At 36.6% G+C, this 12164-nt stretch overlaps 2 protein-coding genes across 2 annotated transcripts in view; one reads left to right on the forward strand and one right to left on the reverse strand.

Moving 5' to 3' along the window:
* The window catches only part of STK4 (serine/threonine kinase 4), a 105642-nt gene that overhangs the window by 60004 nt on the left and 33474 nt on the right, over nt 1–12164 (forward strand). The gene's annotated exons all lie outside the window — the stretch shown is intronic.
* Nucleotides 9422–10595, reverse strand: LOC105727443 (transcription initiation factor TFIID subunit 9-like). Its single transcript, XM_064382181.1, has one exon. The coding sequence runs from the start codon at nt 10418–10420 to the stop codon at nt 9629–9631; it is 792 nt and encodes a 263-aa protein (XP_064238251.1). The 5' UTR covers nt 10421–10595; the 3' UTR covers nt 9422–9628.

Raw genomic sequence — 12164 nt, forward strand, 5'->3', positions numbered from 1 at the left:
TTTTTTAAGAGGCAGGGTCTTGCTTATTCTTCCACGCTGGAGTGCAATGGTATGATTATAGCTAACTGCAGCTTAAAACTCTTGGCCTCTAGCAATCCTCCCACCTCAACCAGTAGCTAGGACTACTGATATGCACCCCTTGCCTGGCTGATTTTTAATTTTTTTCTAAAGATGGCATCTGGAAATGTTGTCCCAGCTCATCTGAGACTCCTGAACTCAAGTGATCCTTCTGCCTGGGCTTCCCAGAATGCCAGGATTACAGATATGAGCCACTGTACCTGGCTCTTTCATTGTGGTTTCAATTTGCATTTTCCTAATGATTAATGATGTTGAGCATTTTTTCATATACGTGTTGCCCATTTGTATGTCTTCTTTTGAGAAATGTCTGTTGAGGCCTTTTGCCCAACTTTAATTCTAATCATTATTCTTGGATCAGTAATTCCAACATGTAAAGAATTCATTTCTCTTTGCCACAGTTTTCTCATACTAAGATCATTGGCAGAAAACTTATTTTGGTGGGCAAGCTGCTTATACAGAGGAGCTTTAGTACGTCTTTAGAGAGAGTACTTCTTATTTTGGAAGCAGGATATTTGAAAGATTCTGATATTTGTTACATTTGATTAAGTTAAAAAGGAAGAGTGTACCAATAAACTGCAATGGAGGAAGTCGAGAGAGAGACTAGAAACAGAATATGGTGGCGTGATCATAGATTATTATTTATAATTTTATATCATTAAATTTGAAAACTTAGATAAATAGATGTTTAAATATTATGCCATATTTACTTCCCATGTGGAAGTGTAAATGCATAAAAATATGCAAGATATTTTTGAACAAGAAGAACAAGGTTGATCTGATTCTTTCAGAGATCAAAACATACCACAAAACCACAATAATGAAAGCATTGTGATATTGGCATAAAAATAGAACATAGGCCAGGTATGGTATGGTTCACACCTATAATCCCAGCACTTTGGGAGGCTGAAGGTGGGAGGATCACTTGAGTCTAGGAATTTGAGACCAGCCTAAGTATTGTAGTGAGATCCTGGTCTCTAAAAAAAAAAAAACAAAACAAAAAATTTAGCTGGGCTTAGTGATACATGCCTATAATCCCAGCTACTTGAGAGGCTGAGGTGGGAGGCTCTCTTGAGCCCAGGAGTTCAAGGCTGCAGTGAGCTAGGATTGCACCACTGCATGCTACCCTGAGTGACAGAGTGAGACCCTATGTCTTAAAAAAAAAAATCACCGGGCATGGTAGCTCATGCCTGTAATCCCAGCACTTTGGGAGGCTGAGGCGGGTGGATCACCTGAGATCAGGAGTTCTAGACCAGCCTGACCAACATGGCGAAACCCCATCTTTAAAAAAAAAAATCAATGTTACAGAGATTGAGAACAAAGCTATGTATGTATGTATGTGTGTGTGTATATATATATTATGTACATTTAAAAATACATACCTTTGTTGGATGCATAGTTTGCATTACATATGAGTGTATTATATAATAATGATAAAATACAAAATAATGCAAACTGTAAAATTTGTGTAAGTTAAAAAAACACAAATCATGCTACCGTTTCTGTGTATTTGCACACATACAACTGCATAGATAGCTGTTTTTATATAGAGAGAATATATTACTATATTAATATATTACCTGATTAACTTAAAATAGATAAATAGAGTGGGATACGTTTTTAAACTTTCTGTTGAGTTTTTTCCTGGTTTTAGCCTAAATAAAGTTAACCAGGACTTATGCAGATTAAGAGAACCATAATACTTTTCAGTCAGTTACCAGCTTTGCAAGTGTTGACCATTAGCTTTCAGTATCCTTTGGTTTTGGAATAAATTTCCTATCTATTCAAATAAAGTTGCTTTCAGATTTCTTATGACTTCTGTAAAAAGAGTTGATAGTAACTGGCCCCCACATATTAATTCAATCTATATTTATTGAGATTCTCTGTGTATACTATGTGTGAATAGAAAAGACTGCAAGATCTTTTACAGCCTTCACTTTATCTTACTCATCTTTGTATTCCTAACACCTAGCAATTGCCTGACTTAAAGTTAGCACACTATTTTAAATTAAACTCAGACACAGTCTCTGAATTAATTCATTATTTAATTTGACTACTAGTTGAATTAAACTCAAATATAGTCACTACCCTTAGAGAGTTTGTGATGTAGCAGAAAAATAATCAAATGTTTTTAATACATTGTAGTAATGATAGCTTACATTTATTGAAAATTTACTATGTGCCAGGCATTATATATGTTACCTCAGTTCTCAGAACCATCCCATAAGATAGGAATGTTGTTATTGTCATTTTATGGGTAAGAAAACTGAGGCTTAATAGGAAGAATAAGTTCAAGAGATCTATCGTACAACATGGTAACTAGTTAATAAACAATGTATTGTATTATGAAAATCACTGAGAGTATAGATTTTAAGTGTTCTCACCACAGAGAAGTTGTAAGTATATGAGGTAGTACACATGTAAATTAGCTCGATTGAGCCATTTCACAATGTGTATACATACATTATATCCTTATGGTATTCACTTTATGAGGTTTCAGTTACTGCAGTCTGAAAATATTAAATAGAAAATTCTAGAAATAAACAGTTCCTAAGTTTTAAAGTTGCATGCCATTCTGAATAACATGAAGAAATCTTGTGCCATTGTGCATCCTCCTGCCTGAGACATGAATCATCCCTTTGTCCAGCATATCTGTGCAGTACACAGTACTCACTCCTAGTCACTTAGGAGCCAATTTGGTTATCAGATCACCTTTGAGGTATAACAGTGCTTGTATTCAGGGAACCCTTATTTTGCTTAATAATGTCCCCAGAGTGCAAGAGTAGTGATGCTGGCAGTTCCAACTTGCCAAAGAGAAGATGTAAACTGCTTCTTTTAAGGGAAAAGGTGAAAGTTCTTGACCAAAACTAAGGGGAAAAAACCCTATATCATGAGGTTGCTAAGATATATGGTAAGAACAGATCTTCCATCCATGAAATTGTGAACATATATGAATCTTCCATCTGTGAATTGTTGTAATTGTTCTGTTTTGTTATTAGTTATTGTTAATTTCTTAACTGTACCTACTTTATAAATTAAACTTTATTATAGGTATTTTCGTATGGGAAAAAAACTTAATGTATAGTGTTCCGGTACCATCCACAGTTTCAGGCACCCACTAGGGTTTTCAGAATGTATCCCCTGTGGATAAGAGAGGGACTACTGTGTTTCAAAACATCATGTTGTATACGATAAGTATGTACAATCTGTATTTGTCAATTAAAAAAAACCCTGAGACTAAAAGGGGTTGGTTGACTACAGTTATACAGATGGTTAGTGGCACAGTATTTTAACCAAGGCAGTTTGGCTCCAGAGCCCATCCTCTTAACCATCTGTACTGTATAGCATTTTTCTAGGCTATTCTGGTAAATTCTGTCCATAAAGTACATAAAGAAGGGGCTGTAGGAGCCCAGAAGACAGAGCAAGAACCCCAGGGAAGGCACCAGGAAGTCTCATTGGAAGTGTATTTTGAAAGATGAAGTGTGTCTGTGGAGATACTGAGGAATGTGGCATGGGGCTAGGAAGTACTGAGTAATTGAGCTGAGCATTACCAGTGTGGATGTGTGCGAAAGGGAAGGAAGGGACTGAAGGAGAGAACTTCAGGTGAAGTAGACCAATGTACTCTTTTTTCCTGGAAATATTTAGTAGTCTTTTAGATTTTTCCTTGGTATATCAGAGAAATTAGAAACAATGTCCTAATGCAGCACAGAGAGCTAATATCTATCTGAAGTTGTGTGATAATGGGTCCACCAGGATATAAAACCACCAAACTGTTAATTCAGAATTAATTTGATAAAAGTAACAGAACCTGAACAAAATTGATTGTTTGAATTCCCTGGATAATTATAAGCCATTTCAGATGGCTTTTTGTGGTAGGGAAGGATAAATTTTACCCTGAGTTTTTCCCAGGAGGCTGATAACAACCTGTGATTCCATGAAACTTTATCTTAACCATTCTCTCCTAGATCAGGGCTCCAAATCTGATTGTAAGTTGAGATTTCTTTGGGTTTTTATAAAGAAGCTTTACTGAATTGTCAGAACATAGTCAATTACTCATTTATTATTAGGTTGTACTTTTTGCTTTTGACTATACACGCTAGAAATCAGACACTTGGTAGGAGGTAAGAATTATTACTACTTTATTTATCATTTGAAATCTTGATTGATATGGTAGAAGAGATGCTTTTTTTTGCCTATGCTTAAGTTAATACTCTCAAGAATGCATCTTGATATTTTCTGGGAACTCAGTTATCTACAACTTGAAATTTTATCTGCCATTTCATAGAGACAAAAAGAACACTCCCAAAACATTCTTTGAAATTACTGTTCATTTATTTCAAAGTGAGCCTAAAAATTAATGCATATTCTTAAATTTACCAGCTTTTAATGGTAAGTTAAAATTTAGTGTCCCATTACTCAGTTACAACAACAATCATCAACTCAACTATTCTTGTTTTGACCTATACCAAAACTCAATGAGTAGTGGTTTCTTATAGGTTAGTTGCAATGTAGAATATGAAACTAAATTCATGAAATTTTCTTACTCTGTATATTAAAATTCATTGTTTTAAAATTTTGAGTGGAACTTTTACACGTGATTTTGTAACATCATGCCATTCGGCATTTGGAAAATGTTGGTTCATTCAGTTACGTGGATCTTATAAATGTTGGCACATTTCATTAACAATATAAAAAAACACATTCCTTGAAATTATGACCAGTCCCATCAGAAGAGTATCTAAGTGTAGGGAAGTTGTCAAGCTTACAGTGGTGGAATCAAGTTTTCCAGAATATTAATTTTCATCTGAAGGTTTGAATTTTATCATCAGCTACAACACTCCTAGTTGTTTTCCTTTGAGTGACAGACTCACTTTCTTCATTTCTGAGATAGTGTCTGCCAGATACCCAAGTCTGAATACTCACAGTTTGTCATTTTCTTAATGTAAAAATGGTGTTCTGTAGAAAAAGCAGCTGGTTGAGCTTGCAGCTCAAATGCATAAGTGCTTTGCTTCAAAATGACCATCATATTTCAGTTACAACACAAGTGCTATATGCAGACTTCCCATTTCATCACAGATACTATTAAAAAGACATGAACTTTTATAAAATGAATCCTTTTTTTGCCACTTCATCAAGGGCATTCTTAAGGGTTTATAAAAAACTGTAGCCAGTGACTGTAAAAAAATGCAATAACTGCTAACACTATTTGGTGACACTTTTTGATTTATACTAAGGCAAACAGTTTTACCCACCATTGCTTTTATACTAGTCAGTGCAGATGTCAACACAGTAGAAAAGTCTAATAGAGTCTTAAGATTAATATGAAAACAGTTTGGTCTTACACAGTCTGCTAAGAGCATGTCAGGAATCTTCCAAGGGTCTGCAGGCCAGACTTTGAGAACTGCCGATCTAGAAGCTTGATCAGAATCAGGTTCATTTTTTTTTTTGCCAACAGTATTTTGTAGGTGGTATGTATACTTCTATCAGAAGGTTCATAATATCTAGATATGTGGTGATTTTTCTTTTTCTGTTGTTAGAAACCAGTGAAGGTCATTGTCTAGATGCCATTTCATTAGAGGTTACAAAATGGTGACATTTGATCATTTCTTCTTCATTTACCAACTGAAGTAAAGAAGCATTTCATTAATTATTTAGATAATCTCAGGTACAATGTATATAGAAAAGACAGAATATGTACTTGATTTTTAAATTTTTATTATCATTTTCAAAATAATGTATTGGTTCCCTAGCATTCTCCAAAGATATAACCAGTGATTTTTTTGGTCATGAATTCATGATTTAAAAATATTTGATCTGTTTCAATCCTTTCAACTATTTCTTACGTTCAAATTGTTCCATTGTTATAACCCCAGTAGTTACTTTTAAATGTTTTATTGAGGTATGCTTTATATATACCCTGGTAGTTTGTGAGAGCATCCTTGCTTTCTAGTATGATGAGATGTAAGATGTTCCAGGCTCATCTTGTCCATATCTTGCCCTAAACCTGGAAACAGACTTTTTTTTTTTTTTTTGCCAGGCTTGAGTGCAGTGGTGTGATCTCGGCTCACTGAAACCTCTACCTCCCAGGTTCAAGCAATTCTCCTGCCTCAGCCTCCTGAGTAGCTGGGATTATGGGTGCATGCCACCACACCTACCTAATTTTTGTAGTTTCAGTAGAGATGGGGTTTCACCAGGTTGACCAGGATGGTCTCAATCTCTTGACCTCATGATCTGCCTGCCTTGGCCTCCCAAAGTGCTGGGATTACAGGGGTGAGCCACCGTGCCTGGCCTTTTTTTTTTTTTTTTTAAAGGAACTCAGATTTTAAAATGGGAAATGGTAATTAGAGACCACAGTCTGGGTGCAAGTTGTGTTCACTGTAGTTAGGTCATTTTTTTCTAAGCCTTTTCAATGGACGAATCTGGGAAATATGTTCATTACAGACTCATGCATTCTTACGCTATTTCCAGGGTTGATTGAATACTACTAGTTTTTTCCTTAACCACTTTCATCCTACATCTATAATCCTTTCCCCCATGCCAAATATCTTCCCAGCAATTCTAATATAATTACGCATTTGTTTTTCAATTCACAATAAATGTTAGCCTCAGAACAATAATACCAGTGCTTCTACCAACCATACTGAAAACAGTTAAAGATTTGTGTTGCAGCTTGTTTTCCTTAGGGACATCCCATATAGATGTACAATCCAATTATTATACGTTAAAGCCACTTGGAGTAATTTCTATGTTATGCCACAAACTCAATAGGCTGATAGGTTTTTTGTTTCATTTTGTTTTTTGTTTGAGGTATTGCTTTTTATTGTTTTGCTTCATAATTATATAAACTATATGGTTCCCAGGGCAAATATACAAAACAAAGTTGTTCAGATTTAGTTTCTGTTCCTATCCCTTCTGTTTCCTCCCTTTTTTTATGTTTGGGAGATATACACACACATGTGCATGCACAGACAAATATGTGTATGTTTGTACTACCATTCTGAGGTAACAGTAACGTACTATCCATACTTTTTTCTGTTTGTTTTTTGTTAATTATATATCCTAGAAATTACTTCATAGCTGTACATGTAGTCCTCGTTCTTTTTTCCTATGCTTAGTATTCTATTGTGAGGATGTATTGTAGTTTATTCAGCCAGTCCTCTGTTGATACACATTTAGGTTGTTTGCAACAGTTTTTAAGTTGATTGCTTCCTAACCTATTCATAAATAGGGAATGTGATTTTTTGTAATTGTTAGTTTTGGTTTTTAAGGTTCATGCTTTGCTTGTCAGTTTTGAGAAACAAGTTACATGTTTTAAGCCTGTTTAGCCTTTTTTTTTTAACAGCAAGGAGTAGATTTATTCAGAGGTCTTCCTCTGCCAAGTCCCTGTGCCAGTCTAGTGCTGTTTGTATAAACCAGCCCCTAAAACTAGTCATAACATCACGTGTCACAGGAAAAGTGAGTAATTGATCTCCTGGCAAACACTGTTAGCCTGCCCCAGGTATTAAAATGTTGCCAGGTGTTAACAGCCTGGAGGCCTGGAATTCCTAATTGCTATAATCAGAGCCTGAAATTTTTAAAGTTTGAATCATTACAACCAAAGCCAGTTTGGTTCAGTTACTTTAATTTTTCTATAATTTGAAATCAGAAAATAAAAAAACAACTACAGTGTTGTTTATTGTTAATCAAGAAGGTTTCAATGGCTGAAATTTAAAATGTAAATTAGCTATTAATCTAGAAGGCACAGTTTTTAGTTTTCAGCTGAGGTGAATATATTTTTTATTCCTGGATCTATAGCCATGCCTTTGAATTATGATCTCATTCACTTAGACATATCTTTTTCACTCTTCTTCTTTTGAGCTGTTAAAGATATTTTCTTTAGTCTTTCTTCTTATCTTTACCTCCTGTTTTTTTCTCACATGAATTCTCGATAATTAAGTAATCCTTATTCCTGGGACACTAAATGTCGAGAAGACAAAGGAGATCTATGCAAGTTTTCTCACCCTACCCAAAGAAAAAGTCTCTATTAGAACTCTGAAAGTGATATTTGCGTATGTAGCCCAGTGCCTCTGAAAGAAAAGCATGATGCAGAACTTTTGTCATTATTTGTGTTCCTGGTGTCATTTCCCTCTCCCAATAGGACCCCTTTTACTTAATACAAATCTGGATCCTGCACTACTCAAATGAAATACAGCGCAATTGACATCTTTTGTCTTTGATAACACACCTACTCCAAGCACCAATAATACTGGAATGGAAAGCATGTTTCATTTCCTTTCTTTGTTTCTCTGTTGGAGTTTGATGCTGATATTACTGAGATTTCTAATGGACAGTGTAGGGAGGAGAAGGCTGATTGATGGTAATTTATTGTACTGCTGCTGAGAAAAAACACAACTCAGGGCATTGGTTGTTCTATACATTCAGATTTTTTGACTGGAAATGTTAGTTTTTACATTTTTTTTTTCTTTTTTAAAACTTTCCAACTGTTAAGTTCAGGGGCACATGTGTAGGATGTGCAGTTTGTTACGTAGGTAAATGTGTGCCATGGTGGTTTACGGCTCAGATCATGCCATCACCTAGAAATTAAGCCTAGCATCCATTAGCTATTCTTCCTGATGCTCTCCCTTTTCCCAAGCCCCAACCCCACCCTCTGACAGGCCCTTGTATGTGTTGTTCCCCACCACATGTCCATGTGTTCTTATCATTCAGCTCCCACTTACAAGTGAGAATATGCAGCATTTGGTTTTCTGTTCTGTGTTAGTTTGCTAAGGATAATTGCCTCTGGCTCCATCCATGTTCCTGCAAAGGACATGATCTTGTTCCTTTTTATGGCTGTGTAGTATTCCATGGTGTATATGTACCACATGTTCTTTATCCAGTCTATCATTGATGGGCATTTAGGTTGTTCATTGCAGTACTATTCACAATAGCAAAGATTTTATATTTGTTTAGAAGGTGTGATAAAGTTGCAGTTGGGTCTCTTTTATGTGTACCAAAGTGACTGTTCTTTTAGTGAAAAAGGAGTGACTGTTCTTTTAGTGGTAGTTAAGATCATTGGAATCAGGTTTTCAGGGTTCAGATCCTGACTTCACCATTTGCTGAGTAGCTGTGGGCACTTTCCTCTCCTCTCTGAGCTTCACTGTCCTTATCTGTAAAATAAAGTAATATTAGAACTCATAGGATACATTTTGAATCTATATAGAGTTAAATGGAGTAATGTACACAAAGTGTCTGCAGTATAACACAGATTGAGTATCCCAAATCTGGAATCCTGAAATGTTCCAAAATTTGAAACTTTTTGAACATGCAAAGAAAGTGCTCATTGGAGCATTTCAAATTTCTTTTTTTTTTTCCAAGTTAATGAATGACAACTTTATTTTTCTTACACTTTTAAGGCTGAACCTTCATTTAAATTGGAAAGTATGGTAATTGTATTTACTCATTAAATATTATTAAAGTTTTCTAAAACACAACTTGAAAACATCCAGCATGCATGTTTAATATCAGTACAATAAATTCAAGATCAAGTACACATGTTACGTGCAGCAAGGCTAGATTACAAATTATCATAGTCGTCGTCATCATCATCATCATCATCGTTTTCATGTTTTCTTTTCAATGCATTTGATGATTCATTGGCAGTATTTTGTGATGACACCATATTAGTGGTAATAAGAATGTTTTTGGACCCAATTAATGATGGATTAATGAGAACATTCTGAACTGCTGAAGTTGCAGGAATTGAAGCTTTTACAGCTGGAGACTGCGATGTAGGCATCTGTACTGTAAACCTTTGTCCTGTGAGGGACATGGGAGCCCCCACTTTAGTTGAAACAGACATGGCCTGTGGGGTTGGTGTGCCTAGTGCGGGAGTACTTGGTCTGCTAGTAACCGAACCAACACTTAACCGTGGGACTGTTATTCTTCCTGCAGAAGTTGATGCCTTTTTCTGTAAAGATTTCAGCCTATAGTTTGGAGCTGTTAAGCAATACCTATCAGGTGGCAACCTAGGACCTGAATATGGCTTGATTAATGGCAAAGGCATTTGATTTCTTTGCCTTGCAATATCTAATAAAAAATCTCTTGGGAGAGGAGAGGTAAAAGACTGGTCAGCACAGCACTGGATTGCCAATCGCACATCATCTGCATCAACGGTAGCTTTCTTAGCATGGCTTGAATAAATTTTTGCATCATCTAGAATTGTGGTCACATATTGGAAGGCAAACTCCAACATCTGATTTATAATTCTTGGCTCATATTCTGTAATCCCCATATCCTTCAGGATTTGTGCCATCATCTGTGCATCTTTTGGCATGCTCTTGGGAGAAGCCATCTTGCCAGACTCCATGATATCTGATGATCAGACTTCTCGAGCTAAATCACCCACATTAATGTAATTCAGGCCTGATTTTGATGCAAGTTCTTTGCCTAGTGTGGTTTTTCCAACCCCTGGTGTACCGGTGAGCAGGATGTTCGGAAGCAACATGGTCCTCACTGCGACTGCTCCGATCACCTCGCTCAAGCGCCCTTTGCACTACCTCAAATTTCATATTTTTGGATTAGGGATGGTCAACAGATAAGTATAATGCAAATATTTCAAAATCCCCAAATACCAAAGTTTAAAGCACTTCTGGTCCTAGATACTTCACCTGTAGTCACTTCATAAATGTCAGCTCTCCTCTCTCCTTCCACTTTCCCCTCCTTTCTCGAAACTTTGTCCATGGAGTAAATTTCATTACCTAAACATTTTTCCTAGTGATTTGCCATTGACTTCTGTTATAAAACCAGAGATAGATTTCCAAAGAATACTTGCTCCCACAGGTACTGATCTAAAACTACTCCAAAACAAAGGAGTGAAAACTGTTACTGCTTGAAAATTGACTACCAAAATGATCATAGATATCATTTGTAGAACTAACTAATGCTTTAATCCTTTCTTTTCCTTACATCTCTATACAATATTACAGTGTTTCTTTCTACCCACTTCTCAAATCATGAACTGTTGAGGTTAATGGAAATTTTCATATCTTGAAGCTCTGAAACTACCTCCCTTACAATAACACACTTCCACCAATAGATGCCGCCCTTTCACTTCTTGAGTGTACAGTCTCCTGTGTGGCATTTGCTTAAGGTAGAGCTCGCTGGCTATGTAAAATGAATGATAAAATTACGGAACCAGGCTGGGTGTAGTGGCTCATGCTATAATCCCAGCTTTTTAGGAGGCTGAGGTCAGAGGATCACTTGAGCCCAGGAGTTCAAGGCCAGTCTGGGCAACATAGTGAGACCCCCATCTCTACAAAAAATAAAAGCAAATTTGAAAAAGTTAGCCAGACAGCGTGGCATGTGCCTGTGGTGTCAACTACTTGGGTGGTTAAGGTGGGAGGATTTCTTGAGCCCAGGAGTACAAGGTTGCAGTGAGCTGTGATTATGCCACTGCACTCCAGGCTGGGCAACAGAGCAAGATCTTGTCTCAAAAAAAAAAAAAAAAGTTACTAAACCACTTAGAAATCTTACATTGTGTGAAGTGAGTTTCTTTGAAAATAGGGAAACCTTGTAACACAGACCAGCAGGATGAACATTACATTATACCAAGAAGGGTGAATGGCCCAGTTTTAGCTTTCACCTTGAGTGAGTCACCCTTCTCTTTGAATTTCAGGTTTGAGGTCTGTAAAAATTAAACGTAATATTACCTGTCCTACTTTTCCCACAGGGTTGAAGAAAGGATCAAATGAAATACAGGTTGGGTTATTTGAGTTTTTTTTTTTTTTAATTGCATTTTAGGTTTGGGGGTACATGTGAAAAACATGCAAGATTGTTGCATAGGTGCATATGTGGCAGTGTGATTTGCTGCCTTCCTCCCCTTCACCTATATGTGGCATTTCTCCCCATGCTATCTCTCCCCAACTCCCCACCCCCCGCTGTCCCCCCACTCCCCCCAACAGACCCCAGTGTATAGTGCTCCCCTCCCTGTGTCCATGTGTTCCCATTGTTCAACACCCGTCTATGAGTGAGAACATGTGATGTTTGATTTTGTGTTCTTGTGTCAGTTTGCGGAGAATGATGGTTTCCAGGTTCATCCATGTCACTACAAA

The sequence above is a fragment of the Aotus nancymaae genome, unplaced genomic scaffold (assembly GCF_030222135.1).
Source record: "Aotus nancymaae isolate 86718 unplaced genomic scaffold, 86718_ANA_hifiasm-v0.15.2.pri h1tg000029l, whole genome shotgun sequence".
Lineage (NCBI taxonomy): Eukaryota > Metazoa > Chordata > Mammalia > Primates > Aotidae > Aotus > Aotus nancymaae.